This window comes from Pan troglodytes, chromosome X, assembly GCF_028858775.2.
Source record: "Pan troglodytes isolate AG18354 chromosome X, NHGRI_mPanTro3-v2.0_pri, whole genome shotgun sequence".
Taxonomy (NCBI): Eukaryota; Metazoa; Chordata; class Mammalia; order Primates; family Hominidae; genus Pan; species Pan troglodytes.
Genome location: NC_072421.2, coordinates 68,594,578 through 68,618,787, shown reverse-complemented (window position 1 = coordinate 68,618,787; position 24,210 = coordinate 68,594,578). Strand labels below are relative to the sequence as shown.

The 24,210-nt window shown below is 40.0% G+C and overlaps 1 protein-coding gene across 2 annotated transcripts in view; it reads left to right on the top strand.

Moving 5' to 3' along the window:
• TEX11 (testis expressed 11) overlaps positions 1 to 24,210 on the top strand; it is a 381,570-nt gene that overhangs the window by 82,346 nt on the left and 275,014 nt on the right. For both annotated transcript variants that reach the window (XM_016944288.4, XM_054676447.2), the window contains exon 9: positions 22,807 to 22,892. In XM_016944288.4, the coding sequence (XP_016799777.2) occupies positions 22,807 to 22,892 (86 nt within the window). The remainder of the gene's footprint in view (positions 1 to 22,806; positions 22,893 to 24,210) is intronic.

Sequence of the window (24,210 nt, the reverse complement as noted above, 5' to 3'; positions counted from 1 at the left end):
AAAGTTGTTGTGGTTATTATTTCTGTTTGGTTCATCATTTATTCTTTCTACTTAAGTCAAGAGAAGTTTACACCCCACAATTTCAGTGTGATACCATTCTGTCTTTTTCTGTGTGCTTACTGTTTTTTTTTTTTTTTTTGAGACGGAATGTTGCTCTGTCACCCAGGCTGGAGTGCAGTGGCATGATCTTGGCTCACTGCAACATCCGCCTCCTGGGTTCAAGTAATTCTCCTGCCTCAGCCTCCCAAGTAGCTGGAACTACAGGTGCATGCCACCACACCCGGATAATTTTTGTATTTTTAGTAGAGACGGGGTTTCACCATATTGGTCAGGCTGGTCTCGAACTCCTGACCTCAGGCGATCCACCTGCCTCGGCCTCCCAAAGTGCTGGGATTACAAGCATGAGCCACTGTTTCCAGCTGTCCAGCCGTGTGCTTACTATTACCCATGAGTTTTGTACCTTCAGGTGATTTCTTCTTGCTCATTAACATCCTTTTCTTTCAGATTGAACAACTCCCTTTAGCATTTCTTGTAGGACAGGTCTGGTGTTCATGAAATCCCTCAGCTTTTGTTTGTCTGGGAAAGTCTTTATTTCTCCCTCATGTTTGAAGGATACTTTCTGCTAGATATACTATCCTAGGGTAAACATTTTTTTTTCTCCTTCAGCACTTTAAATATGTCATGCCTCTCTTTCCTGGCCTGTAAAGTTTCTGCTGATAAGTTGGCTGCCGATGTATTGAAGTTCGATTGTATGTGATTTTTTTTCTTTTCTTTTACTGTTTTTGGGATTTTTTCTTTATCCTTGACCTTTGGGAGTTTGATTATTAAATGCCTTGAGGTGTTCTTCTTTGGGTTAAATCTGCGTAGTGTTCTATAACTTTCTTATACTTGAATGTTGATATCTTTCTCCAGGTTTGGGATATTCTCTGATATTATCTCTTCGAATAAACTTCTTACCCATAGCTCTTTCCCTACCTCCTCTTTAAGGCCAATGGATCTTAGATTTACCCTTTTGAGGCTATTTTCTAGATCGTGTAGGTATGCTTCATGCTTTTTTATTTTTTTTCTTTTGTCTCCTCTGATTGTGTATTTTCAAATAGCCTGTCTTGAAGCTCACTAGTTTTCTTCTGCCTGATCAATTCTGCTGCTAAGAGACTGATGCATTCTTAAGCACGTCAATTGCATTTTCAACTCCAGCATTTCTGCTTGATTCTTTTAAATTATTTCAGTCTCTTTGTTAAATTTATCTGATAGAATTCTGAATTCCTTCTTTGTGTTATTTCAAATTTCTTGCAGTTTCTTCAAAATAGCTATTTTGAATTTTCTGTCCAAAAAGTCACATATCTCTGTTTCTGCAGAACTGGTCCCTGGTGCCATATTTAATTCATTTGGTGAAGTCATGTTTTCCTGGATGGTGTTGATGCTTGTAGATATTCATCGGTGTCTGGGCATTGAAGAGTTAGGTATTTATTGTAGTCTTCTCAATCTAGGCTTGCTCATGCCAGTCCTTCTTGGGAAGGCCTTCCAGTTATTCAAAGAGACTTGGACCCCAAGCCTAATAATGCTGTGTTTCTTGTAGACCCATAAAGGGTACTCCTTGATGACCTTGGATAACATCTGAAAGAATTCTCTGGATTACCAGGCAGAAACTCTTGTTCTTTACCCTTACTTTCTCTGAAACATATGGAGTCACTGTCTCTGTGTTGAGCTGGGGGTGTGGTGATGCAAGCCCCCCGGGGGTGTGGTGATGCAAGCACTGGGCCTGTGCTGTGTCAGACTTGAAGCCAGCACAGCACTGGACCTTGCCCAAGGAAGGCCCTTCCCTTTAGGATGGTGAGTTCCCCCACAACCCAGGTGTGTCCAAAGATGCTCTCTGGGAGCCAGGGATTGGAGTCAGAAACTTGAGCAATTTACCTGATGTTTTATTCTACTGCAGTTAAGCTGGCACTCAAATCACAATACAAAGCCCTTCCCACTCTTCCCTCCCTTTCCACAGGCAGAGGAGTCTCTCCCTGTGGCCGCCACCGTCAGTGGTCCATAGGGTGTTCTGCTAGGCCACCACTGATGTTCACATAAAACCCAAGGTCTCTTCCATCAGCTTGTGGTGAATGCTGCCAGGCCTGGGACTCACCCTTCAGGGCAGTGGGCTCTCCTGTGGCCCAGGACGAGAAATACTGTCCAAGAGGCTACACCTGGATTTGGGGACCCCAAGAGCCAAGCTGGTACCTAGAGTGCAGTACAAAGTCCTCTTTACTTTTCCTCTGCTTTTCTCAAACAAAAGGAGTCTTTCACTGGAGCCACCACAGCTGGGAATGTGCTGGGTGTCCCCTGAAGCCAGCACTTCTCAGAGCCCAAGGCCCATGATGTACTCCCTGGGTCGTTAATGGTAATTCCAGGGTTATACCAAGGGTTCTTTAGTCAGCAGGTGGTTAATCCTGCCAGGACTGGATCCTTTCCTTCAAGGCAGTGGGTTCCCTTTTGGCCCAGGATGTGTCTAGAAATGTGGTTTGAGAGCTAGGTCCTGGAATGGGGGCCTCACTACTCTGCCCAGTGCCCTGTCCTACTGTGGCTGAGCTGGTATCCAAGACGCTAGACAAAGTCCTCTTTACTCTTCCCTTTCCTCTACTTAGGCAGAAGGAAGGAGTCACTTTCATTGCTACGAGCTTTATTGCCTGGGGTTGGGGAAGGGATGGTGCAAGCCCTCCCTTTGCTGTGCCAGCTGTTGTCTCCCTAGGTCACGTGGCAAGTTCACTGGCTCTAAGCCCAGCCTTACACTAGGAGTTGCCTAGGAATTGCAGTCCTTGTGCCCCAGACTGCCACTCAAGTTTATGTAGGACCCCAGAGCACTTCAGCCCACAGTGACGAGGCTTGCCAAGAAACTCAAGTTCCCACCACTGGGATGAGGGTAATTCTCCTGTGGCTAAGGCTGGTCCAAACACTCCCTCTGTGCACAAGCGCTGGCTGAACCCAGCATGACTTTTTTCTCTACTGTGACTGTGCAGCACTGAGTTCAATGTAAAGTTCCCCAGCTGCTGTGCTCTTCCTCTGCAATGTGCACAGATTCTCTCTCTGCACTGCATAGCTACTGCCAGGGGAGCGGGGAGGGGTGGCCTTGGAGATTGAAGACTGTTTATCCTGCCCTCTTCAATGCCTCTTTCCACAATATGTAGTTAAAACCGGGTACTGTGAGTGTTCACCTGGTTTTGGTTCTTGTGATTGTGCTTTTCTGTGTGCAGACAGTTGTTAAAATTTGGTGTTCCAGTGGAGGGTACAAACAATGCAGGCTTTTATTCCATGATCTTGCTCCACCCTTATTTTAGCTTTTTTTTTTTTTTTTTTTTTTTTTTTTGACAAGGAGTTTCGCTCTTGTTGCCCAGGCTGGAGTGCAATGGCACAGTCTTGGCTCACTGCAACCTTCGCCTCCCGGGTTCAAACGATCCTCCTGCCTTAGCCTCCCAAGTAGTTGGGATTACAGGCATGAGCCACCATGCCCAGCTACTTTTTTGTATTTTTAGTAGAGACGTGGGGGGGGTTTCATTATGTTGGTCAGGCTGATCTCGAACTCCTGACCTCAGGTGAGCCACCCACCGTGGCCTCCCAAAGTGCTGGAATTACAGGCGTGAGCCACTGCGCCAGGCCAACATCTCTTATAAGGTGATTATTTATTTATTTATTTTATCTGAGACTGAGTCTCGCTCTTTCGCACCCAGGCTGGAGTGCAGTGGCGCGATCTCAGCTCACTGCAACCTCTGTCTCCCGGGTTCAAGCCATTCTCTCACCTCAGTCTCCCAAAGTAGCTGGGATTACAGGCTCCTGCCACTACGTCCAGCTAATTTTTTGTATTTTTAGTAGAGATGTGGTTTCACCATGTTGGTCAGGCTGGTCTTGAACTCCTGACCTCAGGTGATCCGCCCACCTTGGCCTCCCAAAGTGCTGGGATTATAGGCGTGAGCCACCGCACCCGGCCAAAGTGATTTTACTGGAAAAACATTTCGTCGATTCTTGTATGCTGCTCCAAACTTAAAAAAGATCCTTTAAGAATGTAAAAACTTTTAAAATCTCACCATCCATATTGGCCCACAGGTTGTAATTTGCTGACTCATTTCTTTACTGAGACTATATTTTTCTATTTATTTCATGAGTGTTTATAATTATTTGTTCAAACAGTTTTAAAACATCTGATCTAAAGCCCTTATCAGATAGTTTTAACATTCATATCATCTTTCTATGATTGTCTTTTCTTATGTATGTTGAGATTTTCAAGCATTGTCATATACGGAGTAGTTTTTTATTGAACAATATATATATACATTTGTTTTTTGAGACTGAGCCTCCCTCTGTGGCCCAGGCTGGAGTGTGGTGGCATGATCTCAGCTCACTGCAACCTCCATTTCCCGGGTTCAAGCGCTTTTCCTGCCTCAGCCTCCCTAGTAGCTGGGATTACAAGCATACACCACCATGCCCAGCTAATTTTTGTATTTTTAGTAGAGACAGGGTTTCGCCATGTTGGCCAGGCTGGTCTCAGACTTGACCTCAAGTGATCTGCCCACCTCCGCCTCCTAAAGTGCTGGGATTACAAGCATGAGCCAACACACCCAACCCCTATACATTTTCTATATTACATTTTTGGCTTCTGGATCTTGTCTAAATTCTGGGAGAGTGTCGATATTTTTATTATAGCAGGTAATCAATCTGGTAGATTCAGGCAAATTTTAAACTCATTTTTTGTGGGTTATGGTTTCAATGTTGTTTCAATTTTGCAGTGTGCTTCAGGTTTGTCTTGCATATGCAACACTCATTGATCAGTCCTGGTACTTGGCAGAGGTTTATCTGTTAGCTCAGTTATCAAAGTTTTTGTTATGTAAATTAGGTTGAGATTCCTGGTTATTAAGGTTGTAGGATGAGCCTTGAACTTAATCAACTTTATTTTGTTGCTCTTCTGAGCTCCTCTCTCTCTCTCTCTCTATGATCTTCTTGGTAGTTTCTGGTTCTCTGAGCTGTCCTTTTCAGTCCTCTAACCAATAACTATCCATAATCTGCAGTTGCACTGTGACTGGGGCCAAGCAGTAGGAAGACACAGGCAGAGGAAAAAAAGCAGTGGGAGTTTGCCCCATCCTGTGGGAACTACTGCTGCAGTGAATGGACAGTAAGGTTTTCCTCTCTCAAAGTTTTGAGTATTGTGGTTTCCCCTGGCTACCACTGCTGTTGCCACCATGGGATTGCCTAGGGCCTGAGCACAAGAGAATGGAAGAAAGATGAAATAAAAACCAAAGTTGAATATTTGCACTTTCTCTGAGCAATTCAAGCCAGAAGTAGAGAAGCACCCTCAGTCTGTACCACAGCATTCGCTTCTGAGTTTCCGGCTGCATTAAGTTTAGGCCAGGGGATATTAGAGGAAAAGAATGGTAAACTTACCACCAGTTTGGTGTTAACTTGAATTCTGGTGTTCTTCCTTTATTTGCCTTCTGCTATTATTTTTTCAGAGTCCTCAAATAGCTAAGTGCATTCTGTCGAGGTTTATAGTTACATTCAGTGGGAGATAAAGGGTGGTGCATACTTACTTTATCTTACCCAAAACTAAAACACTATTTATTTATTTATTATTTTTATTTTTTGAGATGGAATCTCACTATGTCGCCCAGGCTGGAGTGCAGTGGCATGATCTCGGCTCACTGTAACCTCCATCTTTCAGATTTAAGTGATTCTCCTGCCTCAGCCTCCCAAGTAGCCGGGACTACAGGCATGCAGGCATGCGCCACTATGCCTGGCTAATCTTTGTATTTTTTTTTTTAGTAGAGACAGGGTTTTATCATGTTGGCCAGGCTGGTCTCGAACTCCTGATTTCAAGTGATCTGCCTTCCTTGCCCTCCCAAAGTGCTGGGATTACAGGAGTGAGCCACTGCACCCGGTCTAAAACACTATTTTGATGGTTAACTCTTTCTACATTTGGCCATTAAGAGGCCCTTTAAGCTGATTTGTATGTCTTTTTTGGAGTGGTAGGGTGGTTTACTAGCCTGGTGATCTATTTGTGTCCTTTCAGTTTCCGGCCTGAACTTGTCTTTTTTTTGAAATATTTATTTTGGTAGAATTGACAAATAAAAATTAGTATGTATTTAAGGTGAACAACTTGATGTTTTGATATACATACATATTTTGGAATGATCACTGTGATAAAGGTAATGAACATATTCATCACCTCACATAGTTACCTTTTTTTTGTGGTGAGAACACTTAAGATATAGTCTCTTAGAAAAAAATCACCTATACAATACACAACACAATGTTATTAACTATAGTCACCATGCTGTGCATTAGATCTCCAGAACTTATTCATCTTATATAACTGAAACTTTGTATGCTTTATCTAACATTGCCCTATTTCCCCTTCCCCTGAGCCCCTGGCAGCCACCATTTTATTCTCTGCTTTTGTAAGTTTGACTCTTTTCATTTTACATATAAGTGAGATCATGTAGTATTTGCTTTTCTGTGCCTGGCTTATTTCATTTAGCATAATGTCATCCAGATTTATCCATATAGTTTCAAATGAGACAATTTCCTTTTCTTTTAAGGCTGTGGTATGGGTTCAATGTTTGACGCCACCCACCCCCCACCCCCCAACCAAATCTCATGTTGAAATTTCATCCCTAATGTTGGAGGTGGGGCTTAGTGGGAGGTGTTTGCATCATGAAGGTCATGAAGGCAGATCTCTCATGAATGGCTTGGTGCAGTCCTCATGGTAATGAGTGAGTTCTCTCTATTAGTTCCTGCTAGAGCTGGTTATTTAAAAGAGCCTGTCATCTCCCTCTGCTCTCTCTCTTGCTTCCACTCTCTAGCCATGTGATTTCTGCGCAGGCTAGCTTCTCTTTGCCTTCTACCATGAGTGGAAGCAGCCTGAAGCCATCATCAGAAGCAGATACTGGCACCACCTTGTGCAGCCTGCAAAACCGTTAATCAAATAAACCTCGTTTTAAAATAAATTACCCTAGGAGTGACAGAAAATGTGAAAAAAAATTACTCTTCCTCAGGTATTCCTTTATAGTGACACAAACTGACTAAGGCCGATATGGGGGTGTATGTGTGTATATAGATACATACATATATATACGTATATACAATATCCTGTGTGTGTGTGTATATATACATACCACATTTTGTATATACATGTGTATGTATATCCTGTGTGTGTGTATATACATACCATATTTTCTTTATCCATTTATCCATCAACAGGTATTAGGTTGTTTCCATATCTTGGGTATTGTGAATAATGCTGCAATGAATATGTGAGTGCAGATATCTCAAAATCCTGATTTTAGTTCCTTTGCATACATACAGTTAGCCCTCTGTGACCCTGGGTTCCACATCCATGTATTTAACCAACTGGGGATTGAAAATACTTGGGAAAAAAGGATGGTTGCATCTGTACCAAACATGTAGATACTTTTTTCCTACTACTTTCCTATTCCTACCTAATACAGTTGTTATACTGTATTATTTATATTATTCCCTAAATAATACAGTATAACAACTATTTACATAGCATATTCATTGTATTAGATATTATAAGTAATCTAGAGATGATGTAAAGTATATAGGAGGATGTTTGTAGGTTATATGCAAATACTATGCCATTTTATATAAGGGACTTGAGTATCTGTGGATTTTGGTATCCACAGAGGGTCCTGGAACAAATCCCCAGCAGATACTGAAAGATGACTGTACCTAGAAGTGAAATGGCTATAACATATAGTAGTTTTATTATTTTTTATTAACCTTCCTACTATTTTGCATAATGATTGTACAGATTTACATTGCCAACAGTGTACAAGGGCTCCCTTTTCTCCATTCCTCAATGACACATTATCTTTTGACTTTTTGATAATAGTCATACAAACAGGTGTGAGGTGATGTCCCATCGTGGTGTTGATTTGAATTTTTCTGATGATTAGTGTATTAGTTCGTTCTCACATTGCTATAAAGAACTACCAGAGACTGGGTAATTTATAAAGAAAAGAGGTTTAATTGGTTCACGGTTCCACAGGCTGTACAGGAAGCAAGGCTTGGGGTGGCAGGGGCTCTGGAAACTTACAATCATGGCAGATGGTGAAGGGGAAGCTGGCGCATCCTACATGGCTGGAGCAGAAGGAAGAGAGAGTGAAGGGGGAAGTGCTACACACTTTCAAACAACTAAATCTCATGAGAACTCATTATCATGACAACAGCAAAAGGGAAATCCACCCCTATGATCCAATCACCTCCCACCAGGCCTCTCCCCCAACACTGGGGGTTACAATTCAACAAGAGATTTGGGTGGGGACACAGAGCCAAACCATATCAATTAGTAATGTTCAACACTTTTTCATACACCTGTTGGCCATTTGTATATTTTCTTTGAAGAAATGGTCTATTCAGATCATTTGCCCATTTTTAAATTGAGCTATCTGGTTTTTGTTTTGTTTTGTTTTGTTTTTTGTTTTGCTATTGAGTTGTATGAGTTCCTTACATATCTTGCACATTAATTCCTCATCAGATATATGGTTTGCAAATATTTTGTCTCATTTTGTAGGATGCTTTTTCACTCTGTTGATGGGGTTTCTTTGCTGTGCAGAAGCATTTTAGTTTGATGTAATCCCACTTGTCTATTTTTGTTTTTGGTGCCTGTGCTATTAGAGTCATATACAAAAACTCATTGCCAGGATGAATGTCAAGAAGCTTTTCCCTTGTTTTCTTCTAAAAGTTTTACGGTTTCAGGTATTAAGTCTGATATGGCTTGGATATTTGTCCCTCAGAATCTCATGTTGAAGTGTAATCTCCAATGTTGGAGGTGGGGCCTGGTGGGAGGTGATTGGATCATGGGGGAGGATCCCTTATGAATAGCTTGGTGCTATTCCTCACAATAGTAAGTGAGTTCTCACTCAGAGTTCACACGAGATCTTGTTGTTTAGAAAAGTGTGTGGCACCTCCCTCCTCACTGTCTTGCTCCCGTTCTTGCCATGGGACATGTTTACTCCCCTTTGCCTTCCTGAGGCTCTCACCAGAAGCTGGCCATGATTATAAGCTTCCTGAGGCCCTCATCAGAAGCTGAGAAGCTGTTGGTGCCATTCTTGTACAGCCTGCAGAACCATGAGCCAATTAATAAACCTCTTTTCTTTATGAATTACTTAGTCTCAAGTATTTCTTTATAGCAATGCGAGAACAGCCTAATACAAAGTCTTTAACTTATTCTGAGTTGATTTTTGTATACAGTGTGATATAAGGGTCCAATTTCATTATTTTGCATGTTGATATCCATCAACACTGACTGAAGAGACTGTCTTTTCTTCATTGTGTGTTCTTGGCACTCATGTTGAAGATCAGTTGCCTGTGAATGTGTGGATTTATTTCTGGCTCTTCTATTCTATTCCATTAGTGTATATGTTTGTTCTTATTCTAGTACCATACTGTTTTGATTACTATAGCTTTGTAATAAATTTTGAAATGAGGAAGCATGATGCTCCTGGGTTTGTACTTCTTGCGCAAGATTTCTTTGGCTATTTGGATTCTTTTATGATTTTATATGAATTTTAGGATTGTTTTTCCTATCTGTAAAGAATGCCATTCAGATTTTGATAGTATTACATTGAATCTGTAGATCATTTTAGGTAGTATGGACATTTTAACAATATTAATTATTCCAATCTGTGAACGCGGGATGTATTTCCATTTATCTATGTGCTCTTTAATTTCCTTCATTGATGCTTTACAATTTTCAATGTAGAAGTCTTTCACCTCTTTAAGTTTATTGCTAAGTATTTTGTTTTTTGTTGTTATTGTAAGTGGATTGTTTTCTTAATTTTCTTCTTGGATAGTTTGTTTTTAGTGTATAGAAACGTCACTGATACTTGTATGTTGATTTTGTATCATGTTACTTTAATTTGTTTATTAGTTCTAACTTTTTTTTGGTTGAGTTTTTAGGATTCTCGAAATATATGATCATGTCATTGGCAAGCACAGATGATTTTACCCTTCCTTCTCATTTGGGTGCTTTTTTCTTTTTCTTTCCTAATTGCTGTTGCTGGGACTTCTAGTACTATGTTGAATAGAAGTGTTGAGGGATGGGCTTCCTTGCCTTGTACTAGATCGTGGAGGAAAAGCTTTCAGTTTTTCCCATCAATTATGATGTTAGCTGTGGGCTTTTCATTTATGGCCCTTTGTATTGAGTTATGTTCCTCGTATACCTATTTTGTTGAGAGTGTTCATGTTTAATGGATGTTGAATTTTGTCAAATGCTTTTTCTGCATCCATTGAGATAATCAAGTGGTTTTAATCTTTCATTTTGTTAATATAGTATATATCACATTGATTTTCACGTGTTGAACCATGCTTGCATTCCAGGGATAAATCTCACTGGGTTGTGGTGTATGATCCTTTTAATGTCCTTGTTGGATTCAGTTTCTTAGTATTTTATTGAGGATTTTTGCATCTGTGTTCATCAGGGAAATTGGCCTGCAGTTTTCTTCTGGTGTCCTTGTCTTGCTTTGGTATCAGAGTAATGCTGATTTCATAAAATGAATTTGGAAATATTCCCTCTTCTTTTATTTTTTGGAAGAGTTTGAGAAGGATTGATATTAATTCTTCTTTGAATGTTTGGTAGAATACAACAGAGAAGCCATTTAGTACTGGGATTTTTTTTTCTGGGGCATTTTTAAATTATTGATTCAATCTCTTTATTTGTTATTGGTCTATTGTTTCTATTTCTTCTTGGTTCAGTGTTGTTAGGCTGTATGTTTCTAAGACTTTAGAAGTAATCACCTCTTGCAGACATTGTGGGCTGCTTTTGGTAGGGAAAAACCTTCACCTGTGGGTGTGTGCAGGTGTGCTAGATTGGTGAGGTGTGTGGTGGTGCTGGTTCTGGATGCATGCAAGAATGCTAATCCCAGGGATATGTGGTGGTTCTAGGGCTAGGGAGTGCGTGGTGCCACCAGCTCAAAGGGGTATGCTTGAGATCACCTTGCGGGAGCAGTATCACAGGCTCCAGGTGCATTGGTTGTGGGCTTTGGGTGGCTCCAGCAGCTGAGGTCCACTTTGGCAAAGACCGTGGGGGTCCTCCACTCTGAAGGCTGAAATAGTCCTCAGTGGAAGGCTTCTGGAATTTTCCTGTTCTCCTTTTCCTTCACTTTGGAACTCATAGCTGAAGGAATACCTCTAAGTATTGAGCTACCCTGGCCTAGGGCATGGGGTGATGCAGGCAAAATAAAACTGTTCTGTTCTTCCTACTGTTTTCTATGTGGTTATCCTCAGATTTTGTGTTCCAGTGGGTTGCTTCAGCTTCTTCTTCTTCTTCTTTTTCTTTTTTTCAAGACAGGGTCTCACCTTGTCACCCAGACTGGAGTGCAGTGGTGCAAAAGCGGCTCACTGCAGCCTGGACCTCCTGGGCTCAAGTGATCCTCCCACCTCAGCCAGCCCCACCTCCCTGCTTGTGTAGCTGGGATTCCAGGCGCGCGTCACCACGCCTGGATAATTTTTGTATTTTTTATAGAGATGGGGTTTCGCCATGTTGCCCAGGCTGGACTTGATCTCCTGGGTTTAAGTGATCCGCCCACCTCGGCCTTCCAAAGTGCTGGGATTACAGGCTCTGGAGCTCTCTGAGAGCTGTTTTTGCCTGTATATAGTTGTTAAATCATTGCTTTTGTGGAGACACTAGGGCTGGGAGCTCTTAGTCTGCCATCTTGCTGGTGTTACTTGACTTCTATGTGTTTTTTACGTGTTGCCATTACTTTTGAGCACGTCATTCCTTTCGGGCACAATAAAATATTACAGGCTTATTTTGTATTCCTTTCCTTTCCTTTTTTTTCCTTTCTTTTTCTTTCCTTTCCTTCCTTTTCCTTTTCCTTTCCTTTCTTTTCCTTTTTCCTCTTTCCTTTTTTGAGACAGGGTCTCACTCTGTCACCCAGGCTGGAGTGCAGTAATGTGATCTCACTCACTCTGTCACCTAGGCTGAGTCACCCAGGCTGGAGTGCAGCGGCATGATCTTGGCTCACTGCAACTACTGCCACCTGGGTTCAAGGGGTTCTCCTGCCTCAGCCTCCTGAGTAGCTGCCATTACAGGCGTGTCCCACCACGCCCGGCTAATTTTTGTATTTTTAGCTCACTGCAGCCTCGATTTCCCAGGCTCAAGCAATCTTCCCACCTCAGCCTTCTGGGACTACAGGCACGTGTGTGCTTTCTTGATCAAGCCATGAAATTAACTATGTATCTCAGGAGTCCTTATTTATTTTAGTAGAAAATCTTATTTAGAAGCCAAGATCTGGGCATTACGCATCCTTATTGCTTTTGGGATGTCACTGCTCTCTCAGACCCTCACAGTGGAAAGAGCATATGTGTGTGTGTGTGTGTGTGTGTGTGTGTGTGTATGTGTGTGTGTATGTATGTGTATATATATGTGTGTGTATGTATATACATCTATATTATATACACTCATACATTTCCATTACATTTATCTATATTATTTATCTATTATCTATCTTCTATCATCTCTAATATACTGAAAACCATGATATCGTCTGTTTCAATCCAACAGCAAAATATTCATCCTAATTTTCTCCCTTTTCGTGTTTCTAATTCTCTTCTCCAACAACAAAAAACTTGGCTTCAATTATCCTTAATGTATTTATGTATTTAATCAGTACCCCTGTATGTTACCAGTCTTCCATATTCTCTGCCACTCTATTCACTGTGAGGATGCCCTCTTCTCCATGCTCATTCTCTGATTCTTCATTTTGGGTTTCTCTCCCTGGGTGCTTACCCTCTTCCTTCTACTCTGACTCCCTTTACCTTACCATTATTTCATGTCTATGTTCTCTCACCCTATTTGGGCTCTGAATCTACATGCTCATCTCCTGGGTGGAAGAATAATACTTTTTTTTTTTTTTTTGAGACAGAGTCTCACTCACTCTGTCACCCAGGCTGGAGTGCAGTGGCACGATCTTGGCTCACTGCAACTACCGCCTCCCAGGTTCAAGCGATTGTCCTGCCTCAGCCTCCCGAGTAGCTGGGATTACAGACATGCCCCATTGTGCCTGGCTAATTTTTGTATTTTTAGTAGGGCTGGGGGTTTTACCATGTTGGCCAGGCTGGTCTCAAACTCCTGACCTCAAGTGATCTGCCTGCCTCAGCCTCCCAAAATGCTGGGATTACAGGCAAGATAATACTTTCTTATACTAGACTGATTACATAGAATCTTATCGGGGAGACCACTCAGTCCTCAGAATCTCTGTCCCCCTGGAAAATTATAGAACTATAAAAATAAATTTTAAAAATACCTGTTATTCAAGTGGCCACTGCTATAGGAAGAGAAAGTACATAAAAAATGGATGCCAGTCATGGAGTAATGGGTGATGACATCAGTATGCCTCTAATCCTATTGGAGACTATTATTCTAAGCGAAGTAACTCAGGAATGGAAAACCAAACATCGTATGTTCTCACTCATAAGTGGGAGCTAAGATGTGAGGATGCAAAGGCATAAGAATGACACAGTGGACTTTGGGGACTCAGGGGGAAAGGGTGGGAAGGGGATGAGGGATAAAAGACTACAAACTGGGTGCAGTTTATATTACTCGGTTGATGGGTACACCAAAATCTCACAAATCACCACCAAAGAACTTACTCATGTAAACAAACACCACCTGTTCTCCAATAACCTATGGAAATAAAAAGTTAAAAAAATTAAATAAAATTTTAAAAAGATGTCCTTAATACTTTTAAGATGATTTTGTGAAGTCCTAAAAAATCAAAACCAAAAAACATACTCTTAAGCAAGTCAAATCTAATTAACTTCTATTTTAAAGTAAATATATGCCACACAGCACTTGTAGAAGTTTGACAGAAGCATGAAATCAAGCGATGAAATGGATAGCAATGCAGTAGTCCCCCCTTATCCGTGGGGGACATGTTCCAAGATGTCCAGTGGATACCTGAAACTGCGGATAGTACCAAATCCTATATATACTATGTTTTTTCGTATATATACATACCTCTGATAAATTTTAATTTATAAATTGATACTGTAAGAAATGAATACTACTAATAATAAAATAGAATAATTATAACAATATCCTATAATAAAATTTATGTGAATGTGATCTCTCTCTCTTTTAAAATACCTTATTTTATTATACTCACCCTTCTTTCCTTGGGTAACCGAAGCCATGGCAGGAGGGAAAACCATGGATGGGGGGAACTACTGTAATGGTTTAGTGTCCAGCTTCTATAAGTTTATAGTAATAAATTTATTAACTGGAATAACTAGGACACAGTAATGTTTTATTTAATGGAACTTCCTGATTTAGTGAGAGTTAGAAAATTCTTATATTTTGAACATTTATTTTAAAAAATGTTTGCATATACTTACTTTTATAAGTGGAACATAGGGATTCTTTCTTTGATATTTGAGACTCTTGTAATTAATTACTCAAGACAATGCTCATGATCTGTGTACAGCCTTGCAGGAGGAGCTACTCATTAGTATCGCTAGTTGTGAGACATTTCACTGCTTTGAAAATCAGTATTCTCATCTGTAAAGTGAGAGTGTATGACAACATGGTCTCAAAGATCACTTCAGTGTAAAAATTCCTAGTCCTCAATTTAGGGAAGCCCTGAGCCATAGTGCAGAGGGTATGTGTTCCTATGTATGTATTTTTTATAATAAAATTCTCTGGGAGCAGCTTGTTTACTTAATTCTTTACCTCTTTCTCCTGTTAATCAGAATTTTATTTTGAGTAGTTTGCATGCTTTGGCTTGCTTTGTTATCTTTTATTTCTATCTTTAGTTTCTTCTAGAAGTTATCTTCTGTATAGAGTTTTACTTCATTGTGAAGCTTTTATTTATGCAGAGTAAATGGCCAATTGATGTCTGAAACTCTTTGAAGTAATTCGTTCAAGATTCAGCTAGATTTCATTGCTGCTCTGTGGGAAACAAAGCTTCTAAATGAGGTCTAGGTTGCTTACTCTTTATTACAATTCTTTTATTCTCTTTTGCCTATTTAAATTTACCATTTTGTAGCCAAATATTTGAAAGATAACGTGTAAATATTCTGTACATTTCTCTCTGTAGTAACATTGAATCTCTTGGCACATAAATGAATTACTCCTCTTGATGTAAAACTCAGTTTTCTGCCTATTATGGGCTAGTAGGCATATATTTGCTTTCTGTAGACCTTTCTGCCTACTGCTTTACGTATCTGGGAGAGCCTAATCACTTAAGGTTATCTAGTTTCATTCCAAACTCAAAATCATTTGAGCCTTAAAAATGACTCACTGGTTTTTGTCAGGTTTGTCAAAGATCAGATGGTTGTAGATGTGTGGTATTATTTCTGAGGGCTCTGTTCTGTTCCATTGGTCTGTATCTCTGTTTTGGTACCAGTACCATGCTGTTTTGGTTACTGTAGCCTTGTAGTATAGTTTGAAGTCAGGTGGTGTGATGCTTTCAACTTTGTTCTTTTGACTGAGGATTGACTTGGCAATGCGGGCTCTTTTTTGGTTCCATATGAACTTTAAAGTAGTTTTTTCCAATTCTGTGAAGAAAGTCATTGGTAGCTTGATGGGGATGGCATTGAATCTATAAATTACCTTGGGCAGTATGACCATTTTCATGATATTGATTATTCCTAACCATGAGCATGGAATGTGTTCTTCCATTTTTTTGTGTCCTCTTATGTTTCACTGAGCAGTGATTTGTAGTTCTCCTTGAAGAGGTCCTTCGCATCCCTTGTAAGTTGGATTCCTAGGTATTTTATTCTCTTTGAAGGAATTGTGAATGGGAGTTCACTCATGATTTGGCTCTCTGTTTGTCTGTTATTGGTGTATAAGAATGCTTGTGATTTTTGCACATTGATTTTGTATCCTGAGACTTTACTGAAGTTGCTTATCAGCTTAAGGAGATTTTGGGCTGAGACGATGGGGTTTTCTAGACATACAATCATGTCATCTGCAAACAGGGACAATTTGACTTCCTCTTTTCCTAATTGAATACCCTTTATTTCTTTCTCCTGCCTGATTGCCCTGGCCAGAACTTCCAACACTATGTTGAATAGGAGTGGTGAGAGAGGGCATCCCTGTCTTGTGCCAGTTTTCAAAGGGAATGCTTCCAGTGTTTGCCCATTCAGTATGATATTGGCTGTGGGTTTGTCATAAATAGCTCTTATTATTTCAAGATACATCCCATCAATACCTAATTTATTGAGAGTTTTTAGCATGAAGGGCTGTTGAATTTTGTCAAAGGCCTTTTCTGCATCTATTGAGATAATCATGTGGTTTTTGTCTTTGGTTCTGTTTATATGCTGGATTACATTTATTGATTTGCGTATGTTGAACCAGCCTTGCATCCCAGGGATGAAGCCCACTTGATCATGATAGATAAGCTTTTGGATGTGCTGCTGGATTTGGTTTGCCAGTATTTTATTGAGGATTTTTGCATTGATGTTCCTCAGGGTTATTGGTCTAAAATTCTCTTTTTTTGTTGTGTCTCTGCCAGGCTTTGGTATCAGGATGATGCTGGCCTCATGAAATGAGTTAGGGAGGATTCCTTCTTTTTCTATTGATTGAAATGGTTTCAGAAGGAATGGTACCAGCTCCTCCTTGTACCTCTGGTAGAATTCAGCTGTGACTCCGTCTGGTCCTGGACTTTTTTTGGTTGGTAGGCTATTAATTATTGCCTCAATTTTAGAGCCTGTTATTGGTCTATTCAGAGATTCAACTTCTTCCTGGTGTAGTTTTGGGAGAGTGTATATGTTGAGGAATTTATCCATTTCTTCTAGATTTTCTAGTTTATTTGCATAGAGGTATTTATAGTATTCTCTGATGGTAGTTTGTATTTCTGTGGGATTGGTGGTGATATCCCCTTTATCATTTTTTATTGCATCTATTTGATTCTTCTCTCTTTTCTTCTTTATTAGCCTTGCTAGCGATCTATCAATTTTGTTGATCTTTTCAAAAAACCAGCTCCTGGATTCATTAATTTTTTGAAGGGTTTTTTGTGTCTCTATCTCCTTCGGTTCCCTATTTAATAAATGGTGCTGGGAAAACTGGCCAGCCATATGTAGAAAGCTGAAACTGGATCCCTTCCTTACACCGTATGCAAAAATTAATTCAAGGGCCAGGCGCGGTGCCTCATGCCTGTAATCCCAGCACTTTGGGAGGCCGAGACGGGCGGATCACGAGGTCAGGAGATCGAGACCATCCTGGCTAACACGGTGAAACCCCGTCTCTACTGAAAATACAAAAAATTAGCTGGCCTGGTGGTGGGCGTGCCTGTAGTCCCAGCTACTCAGAAGGCTGAGGCAGGAGAATGATGTGAACCCGAGAGGCGGAGCTTGCAGTGAGCGGAGATCGTGCGCCACTGTAATCTAGCCTGGGTGACAGAGCGAGACTCCGTCTCAAAAAAAAAAATTAATTCAAGATGGATTAAAGACTTAAATATTAGACCTAAAACCATGAAAACCCTAGAAGAAAACCTAGGCAATACCATTCAGGACATAGGCATGGGCAAGGACTTCATGTCTAAAACACCAAAAACAATGGCAACAAAAGCCAAAACTGACAAATGGGATCTAGTTAAACTAAAGAGCTTCTGCACAGCAAAAGAAACTACCATCAGAGTGAACAGGCAGCGTACAGAATGGGAGAAAATTTTTGCAATCTACTTATCTGACAAAGGGCAAATACCCAGAATCTACAAAGAACTCAAACAAATTTACAAGAAATAAACAAACAACCCCATCAACAAGTGGGCGAAGGATATGAACAGACACTTCTCAAAAGAAGACATTTATGCAGCCAACAGACACATGAAAAAATGCTCATCATCACTGGCCATCAGAGAAATGCAAATCAAAACCACAATGAGATACCATCTCACACCAGTTAGAATGGCAATCATTAAAAACTCAGGAAACAACAGGTGCTGGAGAGGATGTGGAGAAATAGGAACACTTTTACACTGTTGGTGGGACTGTAAACTAGTTCAACCATTGTGGAAGTCAGTGTGGCGATTCCTCAGGGATCTTGAACTAGAAATACCATTTGACCCAGCCATCCCATTACTGGGTATATACCCAAAAGATTATAAATCATGCTGCTATAAAGACACATGCTGACATATGTTTATTGCGGCATTATTCACAATAGCAAAGACTTGGAACCAACCCAAATGTCCATCAGTGATAGTCTGGATTAAGAAAATATGGCACATATACACCATGAAATACTATGCAGCCATAGAAAAGGATGAGTTCATGTCCTTTGAAGGGACATGGGTGAAGCTGGAAACCATCATTCTCAGCAAACTGTCACAAAGACAAAAAACCAAACACTGCATGTTCTCACTCATAGGTGAGAATTGAACAATGAGAACACTTGGACACAGGAAGGGGAACATCAGACGCCGGGGCCTGTTGTGGGGTGGGGGCAGGGGGGAGGGATCACATTAGGAGATATACCTAATGTGAATGACGAGTTAATGGGTGCAGCACACCAACATGGCACATGTATACATATGTAGCAAACATGCACGTTGTGTACATGTACCCTAGAACTTAAAGTATAATAAAAAAATTTTTTAAAATGACTCATTGCAATATTTGTAACGACATGTTCTGTAAATTTTAAGTGAGTCATATACTTTTAAACTAAATATCTACAGTATATGGAAAGCTTGGTTAGATTTGTCCATGTTTTGAGGCTCTTTATGTAGCCATTAGAACATTTATTATTCATTCTAACAAATACCAATGTTGATTTTTAGCTCAGGTTGTCACTGTTATTTTTTAAAGTATGGGGTTTCCTTTTTTTTTTTTTAAATACTTTAAGTTCTGGGATAAATGTGCAGAATGTTCAGGTTTGTTACATAGATATACACGTGCCATGGTGGTTTGCTGCATCCATTAACCCGTCATCTACATTAGGTATTTCTTCTAATGCTATCCCTCCCCTACCTCCTCACCCCTCAACAGGCCCCAGTGTATGATGTTCCCCTACCTGTGTCCATGTGTTCTCATTGTTCAGCTCCCACTTATGAGTGAGAACATGCGGTGTTTGGTTTTCTGTTCCTGTGTCAGGTTGCTGAGAATGATGGTTTTCAGCTTCATCCATGTCCCTGCAAAGAACATGAACTCATTCTTTTTTATGGCTGCATAGTATTCCACGGTGTATATGTGCCACATTTTCTTTATCCAGTCTATCACTGATGGGCATTTGGGTTGGTTCCAAGTCTTTGCTATTGTGAACAGTGTTGAAATAAACATATGTGTGTATGTGTCTTTATGATAGAATGATTTATAATCTTTTGGCTATATACCCAGTAATGGGATTGCTGGGTCAAATGGTATTTCTGGTTCTAGATCTTTGAGGAATCACCACACTGTCTTCCACAATGGTTGAACTAATTTACACCCCCACCAACAGTGGAAAAGCATTCCTATTTCTCCACATCCTCTCCAGCATCTGTTGTTTCCTGACTTTTTAATGATCACCATTTTAACTGTCGTGAGATGGTATCTCATTGTGGTTTTGATTTGCATTTCTCTAATGACCAGTGATGATGAGCATTTTTTCATATGTTTGTTGGTCGCATAAATGTCTTCTTTTGAGAAGTGTCTGTTCATATTACTTTTTAATGCCTACTTGTTGTATGTAATTCTTTTTTATCAGTGTGTATCTATACATAGTTTAAAGAGTAAAATAAGTTTACAGGTCTTTTTACAAAATCACCAGTACCTATGAAAAATTAGCCAGGCTTGGTGGCGGGTGCCTGTAATTTTGGCTATTCGGGTGGCTGAGGCACGAGAATGGGTTGAACCTCGGAGGCAGAGGTTGCAGTGAGCCGAGAACGCACCACTGCACTCCAGCCTGGGCGACAGAGTGAGACTCTATCTCAAAAAACAAAACAAAACTAACCCCGAAAAACCAAGATCACCAGTACCCATCCTGACTTTTGGACTTATTTTTATCTCACGTAACAGCTACTTTCAGTTATTTTAGTTGGCTCTTTTTGTATTTACCTCCATGTATCTACATAGTGTTCTTATACTGCTGTGCTGCTTGATTTTTTTACTTTTAGATATTATATATTGACTTCCCACTTTAGAAGGTGAATTTAGTTTCTTTTCTTTTTCCCTCTACCCCCAACACATATGCTCACTTCCTGTCACTCCATCATCTCTATATAGTTTACCATAACTTTGGTTAGATTAATATTTAGTGTTTATACTCCAGTGTTTATATGAATACTATCATAGTTGAATCATATAAAGTACCATGATTACTTTTCTTTTCTTTTCTTGCACAAAAGTTTGTTTTTCCCTGGAGTTAATTATATTGGTTTTCCTGATTACTTGGTATTTCATGTACTTGGTATTATTTCTTCCTTAATTATGTAAACTTCTTTTTAGTATGTTAGAATGTATTAGTTATTTTATCACTTTCACTTGCTTAAAGAAATAACTGTCATGGTTTCTGATCTTCTCTTATCTGTACAGATTGTTGTGTAAGCATCCTGTTCAGTTATCGTTTTGAGATTTTCCTCCTCCATTGACTTGGGAATTCCTTTCAACTCCCTCATAGATTGTAACCCTGTTTCTTGAATCCTGTGTCTTTCTTTTTCTGATTTTACTCCCTAAATTTTGTGGGGCATATCCTCCAGTAGCTTCTTGAGAAAGGTTGCATGAAATGAAAATTGTTTGAAGAGTTTGCATGTCTAAACATATTTTTATTGTACCATCATAATTTATGCTTTCACTGGATATAAAATTTGGACTTGGAAATAATTTTTCCTGAGTATTTTGAAAACATCAGTTAGATTCTCATCTAGCTTCTGATTTGACTACTGAGAAATGTGTTGCAATTTTATTTTCTTTTACTTCTTTTAAATATAAAATTTTTACTTTTGTGGGTATATGATAGATGTATCTATTTATGGGGTACATTAAGGTTTTGATGTAAGCATGCAATTGATAATAATCACGTCATGGAAAATGGAGTATTCATCCCTTCAGGCATTTATCCTTTGTGTTACAAACAATCCAACTGAACTATGTTAGTTATTTTTAAATGTATATTATTTATATAATAATAATAATTATTATTATTTTGAGATGGAATCTCTCTCTGTTGCCCAGGCTGGAGTGCGGTGGCATGATCTCAGCTCACTGCAATCTCTGCCTTCCGGGTTCAAGCGATTCTCCTGCCTCAGCCACCCAAGTAGCTGGGATTACAGGTGCCCACCACCACGCCCAACTAATTTTTCTATTTTTAGTAGAGACAGAGTTTCACCATGTTGGCCAGGCTGGTCTCAAACTCCTGACCTCAAGTGATCCACCCACCTTGGCCTCCCAAAGTGCTGGGATTTCAGGCTTGAGCCACGGTGCCCAGCTTAAAATTTATAATTAAATTATTATTGACCATAGTCACTCTGTAGTGCTATCAAATACTTGGTCTTATTCATTCATTCTTTTTTTTTTTGAGACAGAGTCTCACTCTGTCATCCAGGCTGGAGTGCAGTGGCACGATCTCGGCTTACTGCAACCTCCGCCTCCTGGGTTCAAGAGATTGTCCTGCCTCAGCCTCCTGAGTAGCCCGGATTACAGGCACCTGCCACCACGCCTGGCTAATTTTTGTATTTTTAGTGGAGACGGGGTTTCGCCATGTTGGCCAGGCTGATCTTGAACTCCTGGCCTCAAGTGATCCACCTGTCTTGGTCTCTCAAAGCGCTCGAATTACAGGTGTGAGCCACCGTGCCTGGCCTATTCTTTATTTTAGATTCAAATATATAGTAGGTCTAATGTGCTCAGACACGCATATTGAACTTCTGCTATGTGAATGTACTGTAATTCAAAGGGAAACTTTTTTGAAGCAAGACAGGTCTTTATACATCACTTATGAATAACTTGCTTCAGATCTTGGATTCTTAGTTGAGGATCTGCTTCTGTAGTCTTACTTGGGTAAAACTTATAAAGGACTTTTTATATGGGTATAATCAAATTCTCTAGATAGGTGGTTTCTATAAATGCTGAGGGGATATTTGGATAAATTATTAGCATCAAAATTTCTCCTATGCCATTTCCCAGTATTTTGAGAGATGAAAATTATGTAAAACATGGCATTAATGCAGGGACTGAGATGCTGATTCCTAAGGCAACATTCATATACTTGTTCCTACTTTCATCTCAATGCTAATTTATGTAAAGAAAATGATTGTTGATGCTAAAGAGTGTCCATGAAACTATTTCTAAATACGTCTTTTGACTAGATAGTGCTTTGGACACATTTTAGAACTTCAGAATTTTTAGAATTGTCTCAATTTTGAAAAAAAAAATCATTCATTTCCCAACCTCACTCCTCGTCAATAGTGATTTTTTGTCTTTGAATATACTCCCTGCTCTAGTGCCTTTAACTGGATCTGGCAACCAAAAGCAGGGTTTTAGCCTGCCCTTTGGCTGGGCAATGATTGGGTTTCTCATTTCCTGTTACAAAGCATCTTTTAACTTCTATTAGTAATTTATTGTAATACTTTTTCATACATAACTAATTCTCCAACCGGAGTGTTTTGCAGTTCTTCTTTATACAAATTGAGAAGTTTTGATAAGGAAGCTTATTTTGATGTATAGGACACATTAAGTATGTTTTTGTTTGTTTGTTTTTTGAGACGGAGTTTTGCTCTGTCTCCTAGGCTGGAGTGATGTGGCACCGTCATGGCTCACTGCCACCTCGGCCTCCCAAAGTGTGTTGGGATTTAAGGAAATCATGAATCTAATGCATTTTTTTTTATATTGCAGACTTCAAGTCTTCATCGTCTCTGTTACAACTTTGGAATAGAAACCCAGAAGAATAATAAATATGAAGAAAGTTCTTTCTGGCTTAGGTAACATAAACAAAAAACTGAATGTAAACTCGGGAATATTATCATAGATGTCAGTTAATATTTACTGTAGAGTACTTTGGCAGTTTAAACCTTCTCTGACTTCAGAAGCCAACATGATATATTTATTTACTCTTTTAACATGTATTGTTTATTATTCTTACACATTGTCAGTTCATAGAAAAATGTGTTCTTCCTTCCTTCCTTCCTTCTTTCTTTCTTTTTTCCTTTCTTTCTTTTTTTCTTCTTTTTTTTTTTCGTATCTCTGTCACCTAGGCTGGAGTGCAATGGCATGATCTCTGCTCACTGCAACCTCTGCCTTCTGGGCTCAAGCGATCCTCTGACCTCAGCCTTCCAAGTAGCTGGGACCACAGGCATGTGCCAGTATGCCTGGCTAATTTTTAATATCTTTGGTAGAGAAGGGGTTTCGCCATGTTGCCCAGGCTGTTCTCAAACTCTTGAGCTCAGGCAATCCACCTGCCTCGGTCTCTCAACGTGCTGGGATTACAGGCGTGAGCCACCACGCCTGGCCAGTGTTCTCTTCTTAATATAAGAGCTTACTCCTCTCTCTCCATTCCTCCTTTATATCTCTATCAAGAGTATAGAAAATTTTGTTGTTGTTGCTTTGATACTTATTGTTGTCTGGCAACACCAGAGTATAAGGTGGAGGTGTGATTGGGAGTAGTATTGGCTAAAATTATTAGTCTTAGATGAATTTTGGCATTTTAATATCAGTCAAGTAAGTATATGTTTAATGCTGTATGCTGAGTACTATACTAAGATTTGGAGTGTTGTGCTTTATCTGGAAATATCAAGAAAATTATACAAAAATATAGGAAATGTGCAAGAACCCTTTCTTTCACTGAAAACCTAGGCCCAGCACAGATTCTGACACACAGTAGATACTCAATAATTGTTAGTTAAATGAATATATGTGAAAAATGTATTTTTGTGGAGATGTCACATAAGGTGCAGTGCTTTGAATATCAGGAGATTATGGAGGAGGCTGGGCATGGTGGCTCACACCTGTAATCCCAGCACTTTGGGAGGCCGAGGTGGGCAGATCACCTGAGGTCAGGAGTTCAAGACCAGCCTGGCCAACATGGCAAAACCCCATCTCTACTAAAAATACAAAAATTGGGAGGGTGTGGTGGCACAGGCCTGTAATCCCAGCTACTCGGGAGGCTGAGGCAGGAGAATCGCTTGAACCAGGGAGACGCAGCTTGCAGTGAGCCGAGATCGCACCGCTGCACTCCAGCCTGAGCGACAGAGAGACTCCGTCTCAAAAAAAAAAAAAAAAGAAAAAAAAAAAGGATCATGG